Source organism: Ctenopharyngodon idella, chromosome 4 (assembly GCF_019924925.1).
Source record: "Ctenopharyngodon idella isolate HZGC_01 chromosome 4, HZGC01, whole genome shotgun sequence".
In the NCBI taxonomy this organism is placed as follows: domain Eukaryota; kingdom Metazoa; phylum Chordata; class Actinopteri; order Cypriniformes; family Xenocyprididae; genus Ctenopharyngodon; species Ctenopharyngodon idella.
This window is the reverse complement of record NC_067223.1, coordinates 23,306,269-23,325,444: the sequence shown is the minus strand read 5'-3', so window position 1 is coordinate 23,325,444 and position 19,176 is coordinate 23,306,269. Positions and strand designations below refer to the sequence as shown.

General features: G+C 35.8%; 2 protein-coding genes across 26 annotated transcripts in view; one reads left to right on the top strand and one right to left on the bottom strand.

Moving 5' to 3' along the window:
• The window catches only part of LOC127511220 (uncharacterized), a 120,069-nt gene extending 108,046 nt beyond the window's left edge, over positions 1-12,023 (top strand). For 2 of the 3 annotated variants that reach the window (XM_051891978.1, XM_051891976.1), the window contains one exon: positions 9,315-12,023. In XM_051891978.1, the coding sequence (XP_051747938.1) occupies positions 9,315-9,595 (281 nt within the window). In that variant the 3' untranslated portion in view covers positions 9,596-12,023. Of the gene's footprint in view, positions 1-8,290; positions 8,423-9,314 lie in introns of all 3 variants that reach the window. The other variant, XM_051891977.1, reaches the window with a different exon arrangement.
• The window catches only part of LOC127511199 (heavy metal-binding protein HIP-like), a 219,057-nt gene that overhangs the window by 24,931 nt on the left and 174,950 nt on the right, over positions 1-19,176 (bottom strand). For 4 of the 23 annotated variants that reach the window (XM_051891927.1, XM_051891929.1, XM_051891925.1 and 1 more), the window contains exon 2: positions 3,222-3,375. The exons of 8 other annotated variants lie outside the window; for them this stretch is intronic. In XM_051891927.1, coding sequence (XP_051747887.1) covers positions 3,222-3,375 — 154 coding nt within the window. Of the gene's footprint in view, positions 1-881; positions 1,639-2,771; positions 2,904-2,998; positions 3,050-3,221; positions 3,376-19,176 lie in introns of those variants that run through there. 11 more of the 23 variants (XR_007929875.1, XR_007929876.1, XR_007929873.1 and 8 more) reach the window with 7 other exon arrangements.

The following is a 19,176-nucleotide window of genomic DNA, read 5'->3' as shown; positions in this document are numbered from 1 at the left end:
GCTATTCACATGAGCATGTTTAAACTCAACGATTTATACTTTCATTAATTTGATATGCAACTCTACATATAAAAAACAGACATGCAAACTAGTTACTGACCTGATCCAGACTGATATACACAGCTGAAGAGGACTGGTCTTGGTCTGGACATTGTCTTTGCTGTAGAGCTGAGGAGACTCAGACACCCGCTGAGCCGCTTAGTATCATGATACATAAATTTTAATATATCCTGCTCACTTTATGATTGAAAATCAGAAAAATATCTGTGCTGAACACATTTACAGAAACACATTTCCATGAATCATGTGGATATAATAACACACATTATACAGACACTTGATATTAAATCTAAATAGAGTTTTAGTTCATTGCATTGGATAGATTTTACTTTCAATAAAACATTTGCAATTATGTTTGTAAAAAGTGTATTTGGAGGTTGGAGATGTCTATGTGAGACCAGCAGGGGTCACCAGCATGATTACATGATTATGAATACAGCCTCATATATCTGTATCTTCATGTTGTATTTATTTATCATATTGTCATTTTCTTTGTTCTGATTTTATTACTGACTACTTAATTATTTATTAATTGAGAAGTTTTTACTTATTTGTTTTGCTTTGATTTGCTTAGCCTATAAGATTTTGGTCATATTGCCCATCCTAAGGAAATTAGGCCCACCCTTCTGGAAATTGCCACCACACACACACACACACACACACACACACACACACACACACACACAAAAAAAATCACAAATTTGCACAATCCAGGACTGATAAATATGATATCATGAGTGCTTCAAAGTAAACATTGTTTAAAATGAAAGTGAAATCTGAAATATTCATGAAAATAAGATGGAAAAAAATAAGCCACAATGTCTCTTTATTCTCTTATTTATTTCTGTACGATGAAGAGATACAGATCAAGTATCAGTAACAAGATACACTTAAAAAGGTATTATTTAACATAAAAATAAATAAATAAAATTAAATAAAAAATCTTTAATCATCTGCCAATGGGGTAAGAAAAAGAAAAGGGAAAAAAAAGCATTTTTTTGCAGTGTAGATTTACTACTTTAACAAAACACTTTTGAGTCACATGTGATATTCATGGGTCCTGTCTGTCTCAGTGCTGAAACTCTTTATACAAACTTACATGTATAGACAGATCAGAACTTATGAATATAGTGTATTATACTGACTTTTATACAGTAATCTACTGCAAATTTCAAACACACATTAGTCCTCATTAATACAGGTTCATAAGTTGATTCAAATGATTCTTCATGATTTTCATCTTAACTCACACACTGAAGGTTCAGAATTATTGGAATCACATTCTGCAAAGCTCCTGTTATCTTAAGGGAAACAGTAGATAACCACTGAAAGTGTTGTAGTTATTCCCGTTATCAAATATCCTCGTGCCAGACCAAAGTCTCACATAGACAACATCTCCAACCTCCAGGATCAACACAACTCCATTTGAGGAGTTTAACACACCCTGAGCCTGATCACCACGAGCTATAACCACATGCTCTCTATTCTTAACAATGGATGCAGATGCTACAGTTGGGCCAACACCAAATACAGAGACTCTGAACATGTACGCTCCTTTCAGTGGGGCTGTGAAAATACCTAAATCAAATAACAAGAGATACAGAATCAGCTGTTTCCTCTATGATTGCTGAATGGACTACTTGCACAACTACTTCCTCGTTCTACTTATTACTGTTTTATGTCTGTCAGTTTAAAACAATGAATCATGTTCTCTGAGTTAACATGAATTATTTTGAACCTGCTGAAATGTTCCTATAAATATATTTTCTTTCCAGCTGTGCATTCTGAATAATAAATAAATATATTTCCCCACTAACCTGCATCAGTCCAGTGCTCGTCTTCTCATTAACAGTGTTTTTCTCTTACTGATCATATTTCATACCTGCTGAATTCACATTTTTAAATGAATTTGACTGATAAAAGGATTGATTGTGTGTGCTGGAGCTCTTACTCCAGTCTTTTAAAATAGTTGAATGAATGTGCGGTGTGTGCCTTAAACATAAATTTAATGACATTGAATATTTAAATAATCCTAAACACTAACACGTTAACAGTGCTACTACTTTAAAATATAAATTTTTAAAAAATTAGGCATACACATGCAAATTATATAGGCGGTGAAATGATTGACAATGAAAAAATTACACAGAATAGTGATTAAACTATTTAATTCAAATAAATAAAGGTTCATATTCATCAGGTCTCACACTTCAGCATCACAGTCACTAGTTTAGACGAGCACTGACACCCTGTGCTGAAATAATCATGAATGTTTAACAGCTGCTGCTTTCTCAGATCGACTTGAGTTGATTAAAACTTCATGTTCTGTTGAGTTTGGAAAATCCGTTACACAGTAATCATCAGAATATCTCTTCTCCTGACTGAAAAATGTCCAGATTTTTTAAAATCTTCTCATAGACACTCATTTTATGTGCCATTTAGTAAAGTAATTGACTAGAGCACATTGAAGATATACATAAGTGGAGATAAATGAGTTGTGCTTGTATTTCAAAGTGTGTCATGAAGCTCAGTGCAAGTAGTCCATTACCAAACACACTGTAATAGTTTTGAAAGATGACAGATCATTTAATTCTCTTACACACATTACACAACTGCAGAGAGGTCTGAATGGAGCAGAGAGGTCTGAATGGAGCAGAAGGGTTTTCATTACTATAAACTGAGTTTTATGACTCCATTTCATTGATAATTACCTGTAATTGGGTTGTAGGCGTTCCCTATGTTTGTGAAGACGTTCCTGTAGGTTAGTGTGATTTCAGTGGAAAAAGGACCAATATATCCATGACCAGATTCCATCATTGTAGCTGAAAAAGCTATTTCTCTGTCTGTTATTGAAAAACATAAGCAATATTGTGATATATTACTGTATTACACTGAGAATGTATACACTGAATTTAACATCATTCAAGCACACTTTCACCTCTATTTTCCTTTCTCAACTCCACTTGACTCAGAGTAAGATTTGAAATTTCTGTGAAGGAATAAAGATTCTGTTAAATGACATTTACACTGATTATTGTAATAGATAACACAATTTACACAGTATACACTCAACTTTACACTAACATTTACACTATACAATGTATTGCAGGTGTTTTACTTTGAGGATCATTGATAAAAGAGTGAATGTTTTGGTGAGGTACCTTCATTTTTCTTGTTCAGCTCTTCCAGGATAAACGTCTGTTGTTCCCTCAGTTGTGTCTCTAAAGCTCTGTTGATTTCTTTCTGCTCTGTAACGGTGGCGGTCAGTTCTCTGATGTTTCCTTTCTGCTCTGTAACGGTGGCGGTCAGTTCTCTCAGTGCTGCATGGATGTCAGGGATGCCCAGATTGCAGTATTGTTGGCTGTCAGTTGAAGCTTCAGCTCTCAAAGTGTCTGTTTGAGGTGGATTCTGTCTTCCGTCCTCAGAGCTGATCTGTTGACTGATCTCATTCTCATTGAGTCCTCCATCTACCTGCTGCTGGACGACAAACACAAAGGTTTCCAACAGCAGCAGTATACATACTAAAGCCTTCATTCTTCACTGATGTTTGTTTCCAGCTCTTGCTCTGTCATCCCCACAGCCTCTCATGTTCCTTTTATAGTGTCCTGATTTACTGTCTTTTGTACTTGATTTATATTACTTCAGATAAAAAAAAAGTAGTGCAAGTTAATTGTTAATCATAATTAAGAGTTGTTTCAGGTTCAGTAGATGTTTATCTCTGTTCACAATATTTGTGGCACTGTTTATCTCAAAAGAAAAGAACTTTTACTCAAAAGATTTTATTTTATTTTATTTTATTTTTTGCTTTTTTAGTATTTTGACAATCATAAAACACAGACCTAAAAACACTAACATCAGGTGGCATTATACAGTGTTTTCTTTTTCTGTACAAAACAAGAATGACATTCTCTACTGCTTATATGTTGCATGGCCCATTGTTTACATTACACTACACAATTATCTTATTCCTAAGATTTGAAATTGAAAGAACTACTTTCAATTTTTGAACCACTTTTTATAAATATGAACTTTGAATTTTAGCATAAACACTCTAAGATCTAATCTGCACATACGCATATTTTATAAATGAGCACTTACTCTAAATGCTTCAATTCAGTGTTGTTCAGTCCAAAGTCTGTTCAGGGTCTGATCTGAAGCTTTTACTGCAGGCCTGTTTAACAGCCTGAATGTCATTCGTGCTTCTGCACGTGTCAAAAATATACTTTCGTTATTGATTAACCACTATATAGTTTATGGTGGTTTACACACCCTGATGACACCTTTTATGAAGAAAAACAAATAAAAAACAATCTGACAACACAACACATTCAGACATGTCATTCTAGTAGATGTCAATGAACACAATATAAAAAGTGTCGATTTTTCCACTTTCCCATAACTTATTCTTGCATGTGAAGAAAAACCACACATATAATTATTAACTCGTTGTAAGACTGGAAGAGTACGCTTCTATTTTTAACCAATAATAGAAACAAAAAGCAGTTGGAGATATGTATAATGCCATTATTTATCAGACTCTGAACTGATAGGAAAATATAGTGTATGGAAATTTACAGTTGAAGGCCCGAGGATCAGATATGATGAATGAAGACCAGGAGTCAGAAGTGCAGTCAACTGAAGAAAATTGTACAGTTTCATCAGCAGAAGTCAACTTCAACACTCAGCAATGAGTTTGTAGGCTGCTCTCACGTTGAAGGATTGTGATTGGTTTAAGGGTTAGTTCCAGGATTAGGTCTTAGTTCAATTAGGGTATTTAAGTAGTTTTTATAAACATGCCCTAGAAAAAAACATTACTGGTGTGCATCTTGAGACAAAACAATGGCACTGTCATATTTTAAGATATGTCAGTACGACTACAATATGCATTTTAGTCTAGGACTATCTTAAGCCTTGTCTGTGAAATTGGGGGATTATGTCCTGGCTAATCCAAGCTTTACAATAGCAGTAAATAGAGGATGAGATTTTGAAGCCCAAAGAAGTGCATCAATCCATCATAAAAGATATTCACACGGCTCCAGGGGGTTAATAAAGGCCTTCTGAAATGAAGCCATGTGTTTGTGTAAGAAAAATATCCATATTTAAAACTATTTTACAAACTAAAAGAACTAGCTTCTGACAGACGGCCGTACGCATCGATTTACAGCGAAAGAGTGAACTCTGACCCGACGCATGACGTAATGACATACGTGGAAGAACAGAGGAGAGAGCAAAACAAAACACCAGTCACGAATTGTAAAACAAAGAATTTTTAAAGAGAAATGTCAGGATTTTGAAGAAGAGAGGAGCTTGAGTTTGTGGCCGAGCCCTATTTGTTTAAACCGCGAGAGGCGTCAAAGCTTCTCTCTCAAACCTTACAAAAACAAGTCCATATTCAGACATGTAATTCTGTAACTAATGTCGAGCTTGAAGAAATCATTGAAATCATTTAATACGTAGAAGGATAAATATTGATTATTAATTAATATCTTGATTATAATTCACTCATTACAAATTTCTCAAAAGGATATACTGAATAAATCCAGATTCAGAAATAATGAACTATTTATTTATTTGCACAGTCATTCTTTGTGTGACATGAATCAGTGTGTTCAGGGTCTGATCTGAAGCTTTTACTGCAGGCCTGTTTAACAGCCTGAATGTCATTTGTGCTTCTGCACGTGTCAAAAATATACTTTCGTTATTGATTAACCTCTATATACTTTATGATGGTTTACACACCCTGATGACACCTTTTATGAAGAAAAACTAATAAAAAATCTAATCTTACCACACAACAAATAACTTAGGATATTCTTGCATGTGAAGGAAAACCACACATATATTTATGAATTATATATATTAGAATCAGTGTGTGTGTTCTTAATACACTGGATTCAGGAATTGGACCCTTCAATAGGATTAAAGAGGGGAGAATACTTGAACATATTCTCCTCAATGCATGTTTAAACAACAACACCTACATCGTACATTAGGATACTTTAATATAAAGTTCACCACAATTCAGTTCAGTTTCTAAGCTGTCAGATGAGACCAAACATGACATAGTTACATTGTAACACTGCTACAGTAAAGCCCTGCATGATGCTCACTTAAGTTAAAAAAAAAAAAAAAAAGCCATTCAGCCATCAGCCATTGAAGCAGAAGCCAGCTTCAGTTCTCACAAGGAGGTCGTAGGCCGCTTGTCACAGACACGCCAGGCTCCACCACTCACCAATCACAGTGCACCGATTCCCCAGAGTACTGATCACCTGCACCTCATCAGCACCGCATCACCCACAGTATTTAACACCCACAATCACACACAGTCTTCGTCCGGTCTTGTTTGCATCAAGACTTACCTGTATGCTTACCTCAAGGACTCCTACAAACCTACTTACCTGTCTCCAGCGTCTCCTGTTCTCCTCGTGTGATTCCCATCTGTGTGTGAGTGTTCTCCGTCTCCAACGTCAAGTTTCTCCAGCGTCATTCAAGTTCCCCTCTTCTACAATCAACTAAGGACAGTATTACTTATCTGCACTCTATCCATCTTCAATTACATCACGTTATATTCACCTGCACTGCTGTTTCACCATTGCTGGTATCAATAAACATCCTTGTCTGTTATATCTGCCTCAGTCCCTTCTGTATTGTAACACCGCTCTGCTTACATTACATTTTCACAGTTACACCTCACATCCCTGTGACCTTGGCTGTCTTGGTCAGCTAGAAGAGAAGAAATATGTTTTAATCTCTCTCAAAAGCATAAGCTTAAAGATGTTATTCAAATCATTTAATAGGTAAAAGGAAAAATATTTGTTAATAACTCGTTACACATCTCTCAAAGCATAAACATCTGAAGCGGCAGGGGATTTCGAAATCCTACCCTTCTACCCTCCTACCTATTTTTTTTGTTTGTTGGTCAATAAGGACTTTTATTTTGATGGACCAGCCCATTAGAAGGGAAGGGTGGCCATTTTGAAGAGGGATGTGAGTTGTGAAAGTATTTGTCCAAAAATGATGAGTCATGGTGTATTAGACTTTAGAGCTGTTTTATACGTGCACGCTCTAATCTGGAATATACTTTTTTCAGACTAAACTCTGAGGACTTTTTTTCTTCAGCTGGAGGATAACCTGTGTTTCTGTGGTGCCTGGACCAGCAGATTATACTTTTTCTCTTCTTTGGGACATTTGATTTTTCCATCTGGACTTTCGGTTTGTCATCAAGCTGTTGAGTATTATTTTTATTATTACCTTTTATTTCTATGGACTAAGGAACTGGTGTGTTGCGGCCAATGAGCCTATTGATGGAATATTGGGACTATTTTGTTGGAGTTCCTAAAAAGTCAACAGTTTGTGTTTTGTTTGGTGTTACCTTCTAGCAAATGAGTAAAAGGGAACGATACAACCAAACTCTCCCTGTTATAGTGATTCGACCCTTTCGTAAAGAGTTGCAGTTGTTATAACGTGTTAGAAATCGCTATTAGATAAATGGTATGTAGTGGAAAGCACATGTGTTCTGTGAAGCAAAGGGTACAGATGTGTCACAACACCCTACTTATAGGGATAGTTCACCCAAAAATGACAATTGTCATTTACCCACTTTAAAAGCACATTTCTCACCGTTCTCAGTTATCCTAAAGCAACCAGGGTGGCGGTGGCACCAAAGCTTGGGCCCGTCATCGCTGCTTGCAGCTATACATTTTTTCTGTACATTTGTTATCAGTTATCTCCTTCAGACAAAAATGGACCAATACTGATAACAGAGTTACTGCCAATACTGTTAACTGCGTTAGCACTGAGAGAACTGACCGCCACCGTTACAGAGCAGAAAGAAAACATCAGAGCTTTAGAGACGCAACTGAAGGAACAACAGACATTTATCCTGGAAGAGCTGAACAAGAAAAATGATGGTACTTCACCAAAACATTCACTCTTTTATCAACGATCCTCAAAGTAAAACACCAATGCAATACATTGTATAGTGTAAATGTTAGTGTAAAGTTGAGTGTATACTGTGTAAATTGTGTTATCTATTACAATAATCAGTGTAAATGTCATTTAACAGAATCTTTATTCCTTCACAGAAATTTCAAATCTTACTCTGAGTCAAGTGGAGTTGAGAAAGGAAAATAGAGGTGAAAGTGTGCTTGAATGATGTTAAATTCAGTGTATACATTCTCAGTGTAATACAGTAATATATCACAATATTGCTTATGTTTTTCAATAACAGACAGAGAAATAGCTTTTTCAGCTGCACTGATGCAATCTGGCGGTGGATATATTGGTCCTTTTACCACTGAAATCACACTAACCTACAGGAACGTCATCACAAACATAGGGAACGCCTACAACCCAATTACAGGTAATTATCAATGAAATGGAGTCATAAAACTCAGTTTATAGTAATGAAAACCCTTCTGCTCCATTCAGACCTCTCTGCAGTTGTGTAATGTGTGTAAGAGAATTAGTGGCCGACACGAGTTTCAACTGAAAAAGGAAAACTTTGGAAGTGTTTTGGTCGTTCATTCACACGACAAAGGAGTTTTGGGGGCCTAAAAATGCAGTTTTTGAAAACGATAGTGATGTCGTCTCTATGTAAAGTACAAAAAATGTGAATTTGTGAAAATGGAGATGTCATGCTCATTACTTGTTCAGTCTATAGGTGTGTAGTGTTTCTTTACAAAGTGACATCGCCAACTACTGGCCCGGCAGCAGAATACAGTGTTTTTAAGTTGTTTCCACAGATCTGTGTGAAAGTATGAGAAAAATGCAAAGAAAAAACTATTTGTCATCTTTAACACATCACCTGCTGATTATGAGCTAAATAATGAATGAGCTTGACCATTATTTTCAGCTTTTTTAATGTTTATTTATGATTGCATATATTAAATGCATATATTAAAAATACATTGAAATGAAACAAAAACGTTTTCGCCCTGTGAGAATGTTTTCTTTCTAGTTATCCATGGTTTTACCACAGTAAAAATACTACAGCAACAGTATTTAGTACTAGAGTCTCAATTACCATAACTATGTTTTGATGTTTGTAGTGCAACCATGGTATTATAAATGTAATCTCTCTCTCTCTCTCTCTCTCTCTCTCTTTCTATATATATATATATATATATATACTGTATTAGGATATTGTTGTCGTGTAAATGTAGCCTGAAATGGTTTACCATCTTTCAAAACTAGTACAGTGTGTTTGGTATCATACAGGAAACTGATTCTGTATCTCTTGTTATTTGATTTAGGTATTTTCACAGCCCCACTGAAAGGAGCCTACATGTTCAGAATCAATGTACATGGTCATGGTCCAACTCCATCAGGTGCCTCCATTTATAAGAATGGAGAGAAGGTGGTTATAGCATATGCTTATCAGGCTCAGAATGATTTAAACTCCTCTAATGGAGTTGTGTTGATCCTGGAGGTTGGAGATGTTGTCTATGTGAGACTTTGGCCTAACACAAGGATATTTGATAACGATCAGAACCCCAGCACTTTCAGTGGTTTCCTACTGTTTCCCTTAAGATAACAGGAGCTTTGCAGAATGATTCCAATAATTCTGAATTCACAAAGGCTGCGATTCAATTAAAAAAATATATGCCCTGCCATTTAATATATGGGCTTTAATTATTTACATGCGTGAAGCGTCTCAAACTCCATCTCTGAGAGTTTGTGTTGCTTATAACTTTCATCTGGGCACCATTTAATCAGATTTGTAACATAAATAATTTATAAACCAAAGCCAACACAGGAGAATACATCAGTGTGTTTCTAAATATGTAAACTGTTTATCATGATTACAAAATAAAAGTTTAAACCTGTTGCATTTCTATCGTAAAGAAGCGGCCAAATATTAAAGATTAAGTGAACGTTTTAATTAAATGTCATTTGACCAATACTGAACAAGGATTTAATCTGCTGTAAAGTGTAACAATCACCAGTCTATTGGCGCCCTCTGCAGGCATTTGTTTTAATACATAATGTACAAAAGTTGATTGTCTTTATTATGTACATTATATTATGTATTTTAACAGTGTTGTTCTATAAAACAATATGATTACTTGAGTGTATCTTGTTACTGATTCTTGATCTGTATCTCTTCATCCTACAGAAATAAATTAGAGAATAAAGAGGCATTGTGGTATTTTCTTTTCCTCATATTTTCATGAATATTTCCCCAACAATACTTGCTTCGAGAGATGCATGATTTATTTATCAGTCCTACCTGGATTTTTGTGTGTGTGTGTGATTTTTTTTTTTTTTTTTGCAATCAAAATGTCTGACTTTGGCAATTTCCAGATTTGTTTATGATTTATTTATAATTAGGACACCACATTTACCAGACTATGTATTATTGCTTACAAAAATGTCCTGTTGTATTCCATGCAATAAAACATCAAGAGTACCAGACAAAACTGGTGTGGTAATTGAGTCACTAGCCCCTCACTGCAGAACATGAGATCCAGGGGCCGAGGTTAGATCCAGATCCAACTCCTCCCACTTTACATATCCCTAAACCTACCCATCTCCACCCCCTGGATCTGGATCCTGGTCCAGATGTTCTGCAGTGAGGGGCTAGTGCTTAATTGTGTTATATTTTTGTAGTATTGTGTGGTATTCCTGTAACCCTTTATTTCTAGAATATTATGGTAACATTATATGATATTCCTGCAAGAAAAGTGTTGTTTGTCCATGATAAACCTGTGATATTACTTACATACTAGTCATAATCTGAAAACATATGTAGTACACATGCAAGACAAGGCTTTAGTGATCACAAGTTAATATTCAAGGTAAACTGCTACGGGAGGTCATCATGTTAGAATGTGACAGACCATATACACTTGTGTTATTACATTTTAACATTTATTCACAACACATGTGGTAGGGTGATTGGGACACTTTTTGCCATTGAGATGACTTGGAAAAAGTGTCAACCTGAATTCACCCTGTGTTCACACACATCTTTATTCCCTACAAACTAGGGTAAAAGCACAATGACTCAAAGAATGAAAATGCAACTATATATGAGACAATACTTAAATAAAATGAATACATACTATTGTCACTGATCTTTCTCTCATTTGAGAGTTTGTTGTGAGCTGCTTCTTTTAATCATCTTGAGTCCTCATCAGGGAAATCACATCTCATCTTTCCTGCGAGGGAAAACATGACAGCTTAGCTGAATGCCACTGCATAGTTAAACAGAGGAATAAATGGTAATGGGTCATTGAATTGAAAAAAAAAAAAAAAAAATTTCAATAATTATACAGTCCGTAGTCATTTATTCTAATAATACCACACATACATGCCTCAAGACATTTTTAGGTGTATGTCAAAACTTTTGTTTTCTGCAGATTGCAGCCTTGTCCCTTACAGTCACACTGTTATTCCCGGACTCCATTTCCCAGAACTCTCTGCTCATTATTAGTTTATCAGTTTCAGCTGTGTCTTTTTTAAACCATGTCATATAAGGTGCGTTCACACGGCCTCGTAATTCCTGTAGTTACGAGATTCTAGCTTGTAAAAAGTGTTCACGTCCTCGTACAGCTCGCAATTACAGCTTTTAAGCTGGGAGTTTTCTGAAAGCTCCCACATGTACCACGTGGCCGCTGTACCACCTGACCACTGTAGATTAATAGGCGTTGATAGTGGTGCCATGGAAATGCATAATTCCCAGTCCAAGGACGTGAACAGCTCCGAATATAACGTCACGTTTTAATCTCAAGATTCCAGTAAATACGAGGTGGCGTGAACGCAGCATTATTTTAACCGAGCAAAGGAATTGTACAGCGTACAGCATGGGCCGTAAGCTCTGTAGTGGATATGAGTATGAGTAAGGTAACATAGATCTGCAGTTGAAGACATTAAATACATAAGCACATAACACAAGACACTTCTCTTTAAAAATATAAATGAGACTTTGATTATTCTAACACAAACTAATATCTAGCACAAACACGCACACACACACATATTCACACAAGTTGCAGAAAGAGAGAAACTGAGGAAAGAACGTGTTTTAAGAGAGTGAAATGATGAAATCCCAAATTTCTAGCTCTATATGCACTTCATCAGACCTGATCTAAACGAACCATCAATCATTAATTTAACATTTCTATCGCTTCTTAGGCGGGATTATTAGACTCTATATCAATTGTTGTTATCAGCAATACCCTGCTTCATTAGAACATGCAACATAATAAGTTTAATAAGAAGAAAAAACACAACTGCAAAATATTTATTGGAAAAACACTAAGTGACTGATAAAAGTGATAATTGTTTAAAAGAAAAGAAGCAGCACAGTTTGGTTTATAGAAAGCAAATGATAGCTTTTCATATAAAAAATGTTGAAGATAACTTGGAGGAAAATAGATGTTTGGTTTAAAGAACGAAAGACAACTGGTGTAACACATTTATTAAAGCATGTATTAATTAAGAAAGACAAAACAACTGTTTTTTGTAAAAGTGTTTAATAAGATAATTGCTTATTAAGAAAAGAGACAAAACACTTTATTGTTATAAAAACATTAATAAGAATGTAGTTTATAAAAAAAGACAACTGTTGTTTTAAGATTTTATTAGGACCATGTTGGTAGAATAGAGAAAAACATGTATTAGAAAGAGCTTTGCTATAAAGTACAAAAAAGATCGTTACCTTTGGATGAAGTGTTGCAAGACGAGACATCGGAGACAGCAAAAGAGAAGAGGTCAGATAGTCTATAAAAGGCTGGAACGTGAAGAGAACTGGACATGCTGCTTCACACCTGAAGAGCTTCTCCGGCACCAGAACCATCGCTGACATTGCCTCCATCAGTGATATTGCCTTGACTGAAGAACTTAATATTTATACTTAATTTAATTACTTGTATAGACTGTTTGTAGAATATATGTACTGCTAAAAATACTAAATGTAATAAATAAACTAACTTATAACTTAATAACCAAACTCTGCCTCACGTGACATTAAGTCATTGAACCTGAACAGACCACGGAGAAGTCTTCTGTCTGATTTTAAGTATTTTTAAGTGCTTATAATTTAGATCAGGTTTGACTCACTTACCTTTAAAAATGACAAAATTTCAAAAATGTTTCAAAAGTAACCTTCTCTGTCTTGTCTGTCGACGTGTTATCATCAGTGTCATCTTTGTCTGCAATGCATTTTTCTCTGTTTGAGAACATGATGTGTGGCATGAGAACGACATGGCTTGTCGGACATAGCAACATAAGTAAAGAGGGCGGGTATTTGTGTACGGTCAATTCTGCGCTGAATGTGAATGCTTCCCACTAGATCTCACAGTGATGTTATTAATTTTGCTGTGTATTCAAACTCTTTCTCACTGGATCTCCCAGCAGTAAAGAGTGTCACGTGATCGAGATCAACGCATGCTGAGCTTGTGCTGTCTATTATTGCACAGTGCTGATAAACACTGCACAGCTCAAACAAGTAGTGCTTACATTTCACTTTAATTTTGTTTGCCATTTCTGTCTCATATGAAACAGAAATGGCAGCTCTTATCAGTTGTGCAATGTGTTGCTCGCACCAGTGTGACCTCTATCAAAACTTAGTCGCGCTGGCAGAAAAAAAGGTCACAAAATATGACCATTTAATCGCAGTCTGGAGCCCTGACATCATTACTTAAGGTATGAATGATTCTGATTGGCTATGAAAATCATAAACAGTAAATTTCCACACATGGACTGATAGGCAGAAGCATATTGTAATGGAATTTTTAATTAATCATAATTAGTGTGTGTCTGAATCATGTCCAAATATAAGAAAAGGGGAAAGATATTATTGAGATATTGAGTGTCGATTAGGAGACGCGCCGAAACATCAGGTATATTGTTGAGTGTCGATTAGGAGACGCTCGGGTGTCGATTAGGAGACGCCCCAGGTAAAAACGTAAACTTAAGTCAGATGCGTAGGGGAAAATCTACCACAATATCTTCACTGATCATGTGGATGACACCTGGGCCCAGAGTTAGGGACGAAGTGACCCCCTGGGTCACAGAACTACATTATCTAGGCGCCAGCACTCCCGCAGAATTGTTTAGCACAGTTTACTGCAGAACAACTCATGTCAGTGTGAAAAAAAGTTATGGAAATGTAGAAATTAAAGTTAAAACTCCAATCTCCTCCTAAAAAAGGTCTGTTGGTGCCTCAGTGACTACTTCTCTGTCAATTATGATGTCAATTAACTTACATCAATGTGATAAAAACTACATAAAATGACAGAAAGTATCTTTGGAGAAAAAAAAAATTGAAGTGTAATTTAATTGTTTAGTTTTTCTCACGTCCCATTAAATTACATGGAGAGGGCGGTGTTTATGACCTATACTGGGATATACAACAACCTGGGGGCGATCGCAGCGCTTTGTCTTCACTTTTCAGGACTTGTGCAGCATGCTTTGTTGTGGCCAACGAGCCTATTCATGGACTTTCAATATTGGGACTATTGTGTTGGTGTTCATAAAAAGGTCAACAGTTTGTTTTGTTTGGTATTACCTTCTAGCAAATGAGTGAAAGGGAATGATAAAACTAAACACTCCTTGTGGTAATGATTCAACCTTTCGTAAAGAGTTGCAGTTGTTATAACAAGTTAGAAATCACTAACAGATAAATAGTATTTAGTGGACAGCACATGTGTCCTGTGAAGCAAAGGGTACAGATGTGTCATAACACCTGACTTAAAGGGACAGTTCACCCAAAATGAAAATTCTCATATTACCCACATTAAAAGCACATTTCCCACCATGTACACTTATCCCAAGACAACCAGGGTGGCGGTGGCACTAGGGCTTTGGCCCATCATCGCTGTTTGCAGCTATATTTTTTTTCTGTGCATTTCTGTTGTACATTTGTTATCAGTTATCTCCTTCAGACAAAAATGGACCAATACTGACAACGGAGTTACTGTCAATACTGTAAGAAAAGCATTGATAAAAAAAACTTAAACACGTAGTGATTTTACACCATATGACCAGATTCTAAATACACAGTAATGGCAGTTAAAAGTAAAGAGTAAAGTAAAGAGTAAAGTAAGGGTTAAATACGAATAGGAAATAGATGTGCACAAACAAACAGTAGTATTACATACAGTGTAATTTTAGGCCGACTAATCTGCACATGAATGTTTATTTTAGATGACTTTTTGCTACACATATTTGATCAAATTGTTGAATATAATGCAATGCTTAAATTGTTATTTATTTTTGTTTTTTTTTTTCTAAGAATTGCCTTATACTGTATGGACAGAGTTGTACAGTAATTGTTAGTTATGTACGTATGTGACTACCCACGAGAAAAAGGAGCAGAACTGGACTGCCAGTACACAGAAGTGTGTGTGTGTGTGTGTGTTTAAGGACACAAAGAACTGTGGTTCTACTCCTAGAACCTTAAATGTGAGCTGTTTTGCGGTGTCTACTTTGATCTTGAAGGGTTAGTTCACCCAAAAATGAAAATAATGTAATTTATTACTCACCTTCATGTCGTTCTACACCCGTAAGACCTTTGTTCATCTTCCGAACACAAAATAAGATATTGTTGATGAAATCCGATGGCTCAGTGAGGCCTCCATTGAGAGCAAAGCCATTGAAACTCTCAAGGTCCATAAAGGGACTAAAAACATATTTGAAACAGTTCATGTGAGTTCAGTGGTTCTATCTTAATATTATAAACCAACAAGAATACTTTTTGTGCACCAAAAAAACAAAATAACGACTTCTCAACAATATGTGCGATTTCAAAACACTGTAATAATGATTAATTAGAGTAGCCTATCCTTAGTTTTGTCCTGCAAATTATTATTTTATACCCATACAAATAATTAGTAACTGCCAGAAAATGATCATCTGTTATTTTCCCGTCATGGCTAACATTAGGCGTGTTATCTTGTCTAATAACACTTATTAAAGGGATAGTTCACTCAAAAATGAAAATTATCCCATGATTTACTCACCTTATATGACTATCTTCCTTCAAACGAACACAATCCGAGATATATTTAAAAATATCCTTAGTTCTCCAAGGTTTATAATGTGGGATAATTTTCATTTTTGGGTGTAAATGTAAATGTCATTTAAAAGAATCTTTTTTCCTTCACAGAAATTTCAAATCTTACTCTGAGTCAAGTGGAGTTGAGAAAGGAAAATAGAGGTGAAAGTGTGCTTGAATGATGTTAAATTCAGTGTATACATTCTCAGTGTAATACAGTAATATATCACAATATTGCTTATGTTTTTCAATAACAGACAGAGAAATAGCTTTTTCAGCTGCACTGAGGCAATCTGGTGAAGGATATATTGGTCCTTTTACCACTGAAATCACACTAACCTACAGGAACGTCTTCACAAACATAGGGAACGCCTACAACCCAATTACAGGTAATTATCAATGAAATGGAGTCATAAAACTCAGTTTATAGTAATGAAAACCCTTCTGCTCCATTCAGACCTCTCTGCAGTTGTGTAATGTGTGTAAGAGAATTAGGAGTCGTTTACACGACACCAGTTTCAACTAAAAACAGTAAATTTGAGTTTTGTGTTTTGGCCGTTCATTCACAGGACAACAGCGTTTTGGGGACATGAAAATGCAAACTTTTGAAAGTTATTTACAAACACTTTCAAAGTTTTTGGAAACAATACTGTTATTGTCTCTGTGTAAACTACAAAAATGTGAATCTGTGAAAACTGTGATGTCATGCGTATTACGTGTTCAGTCTCCAGGTGTGTAGTTTTTCTTTACAAAGTGACATCGCCAACTACTGGCCTGGCAGCAGAATACAGTGTTTTTAAGTTGATTCTACGGATCTGTGTGAACGGGGATCGTTTTGACAACGTTGTTGTCATTATGCGAAAAACGCAAAGAAAAAAAGAGTGTTTTTAGGACATTGTTGTCGTGTAAACGTAGCCTGAAATCATCTGCCATCTTTCTAAACTATTACAGTGTGTTTGGTAAGTAAGCAATCATACAGGAAACAGCTGATTCTGTATCTCTTGTTATTTGATTTAGGTGTTTTCACAGCCCCACTGAAAGGAGCGTACATGTTCAGAATCTCTGTATTTGGTCGTAGCGGAACTGCATCAGGTGCCTCCATTTTTAAGAATGGAGAGCGTGTGATAATCAGCCTCAGTATGATTTAAACTCCTCAAATAGAGTTGTGTTGATCCTGGAGGTTGGAGATGTTGTCTATGTTAATCTTTGGCCTAACACGAAGATATTTGATAGCGAGAATAACCACAACACTTTCAGTGGTTATCTACTGTTTCCCTTAAGATAACAGGAGCTTTGAAGAATGTGATTCCAATAATTCTGAACCTTCAGCGTATGATTTAAGATGAAGAACCATTAACATATAAATCTGTATTAATGAGGACTAATGTGTGTTTGAAATTTGCTTTAGATTACTGTATAAAAGTCTGAGCTGTCTATGTAACATTGTATAAAGAGTTTCAGCAGGGCCCATAAATATCACATGTGACTCAAAAGTAGGGCTGTCACGATTCCTCGATTAAATATGAGTACTCTATTTAAAAAAAAAAAAATAATCCTTGATTGCAATTTACCTGTGTCAAGTAATGTCGAGTTCACACTGCATGATATTCAAACTCATCAGATCACTGTTCTTTTCACACTGCACCACTATCTGCGACAGCATTCAGTCACTGAACATATTGCATGACTTTACAATAGGAAGAATTGCCGACACCTCTGTCTGGTCCACAAACTACACTTCACAACCAAACACATGCGAGGAGTGATAAGGGAATAACACAAGGACACGTGTGAGACCGGAATTGTTAGTAAAAATGTTAGCCCGCAAGAAGCTTGTGATCCAAATTGTCTGTGTGCTTACTTGCAGCGAAAAGGATTGAAAAAAGAAAAAGATCCTTTTCATTTTTAAAAAAAATGAACAAAAAGATTATGGAGGAGGAAATGGGTCTATAACTCCTCCCCGAACTTCCCGCTGCCCTGTATCTTGCTCTCTCATTGGCTGTAGGTCATCGCTGATGTCATTTTCAGGCAGAACTCATTTCACACAGCAGGATTTCGAATCGCAGACATGTACAGATATTTAACATGCCAAATATCTCACGACCGTCAGCAATGCATCGTCGATTCTCTTAGATCGCGTCTTTGATAATTCACACTGTGTGACTGTCACTCATGTGAACGAGCACCGATTTCCTTCTGATTTCAGGCATTTGACGGCCGTTTCGCTAAATCTGTCAAAGATTTGTTTGTCGCGTGAAAATGGGGCCCAAAATCATGCACATTCCACGGACGAGAGTCCATGAACCGCATTATTAAACCGTTTCTAAGGCTGTCTCAGATCTCTACAAATTATTCATTCACAACGTACACTTGTTTATTGTGATTTTACTGTGTAAGAGAGACGCGGCTGCATGCCGTACCAGTTTAAATTTTTTATATGCGGTTTTACGAGCGCACACACCTAGTGCGTGTACAGAAAAGCAGCTGTCACAGCGCATGTACTAAACTGAATTATCTGTAGCATCTTATTGCTTTTAAAGTGTCAAAACACTCTAGATTCACATAAACAGGTTTTGTCTTAAGTGAATGTATCTGGGAAAGAAATCATGTATGTTTTTCAGTATATTGGATCAGTGCATTACTGTAGTTCTTAAAGTGACAGCCTGATAAAACAATCAGTAGAATCAATATACGTTTTATTCATACAGTGAAGAATTTGCAGTTTTATTTTTTCATTTGATTATTCAATTTCTTACTTGAATGCTGCTTTTAGATATACCTACTGTACATGGAAAATTTAAAGCAGTTTATTTCATTTGCATCTGTCTTTTATTGTATTGTATTGTGTCTTGTTTTTTCTATGCTGATGTTTTCATGCCTTCTGTAATAAAAACCATGATTCAAAGAAAACAATTCAAAATAAATGTTATTTACAAAGACGGATGTGTGATATAGTGCAAGAATACGGATGTAATATTGCAACAAAATTTACATTTTTGTGCGAAAGATTAATAACTTAAGCTCATTCAAGAGCATTTGTAACAACGTTTTACAAAATAATACATAATTATAATAATCTTTACGAACAAATGTCTTTATTGTTTTTGAGGCAC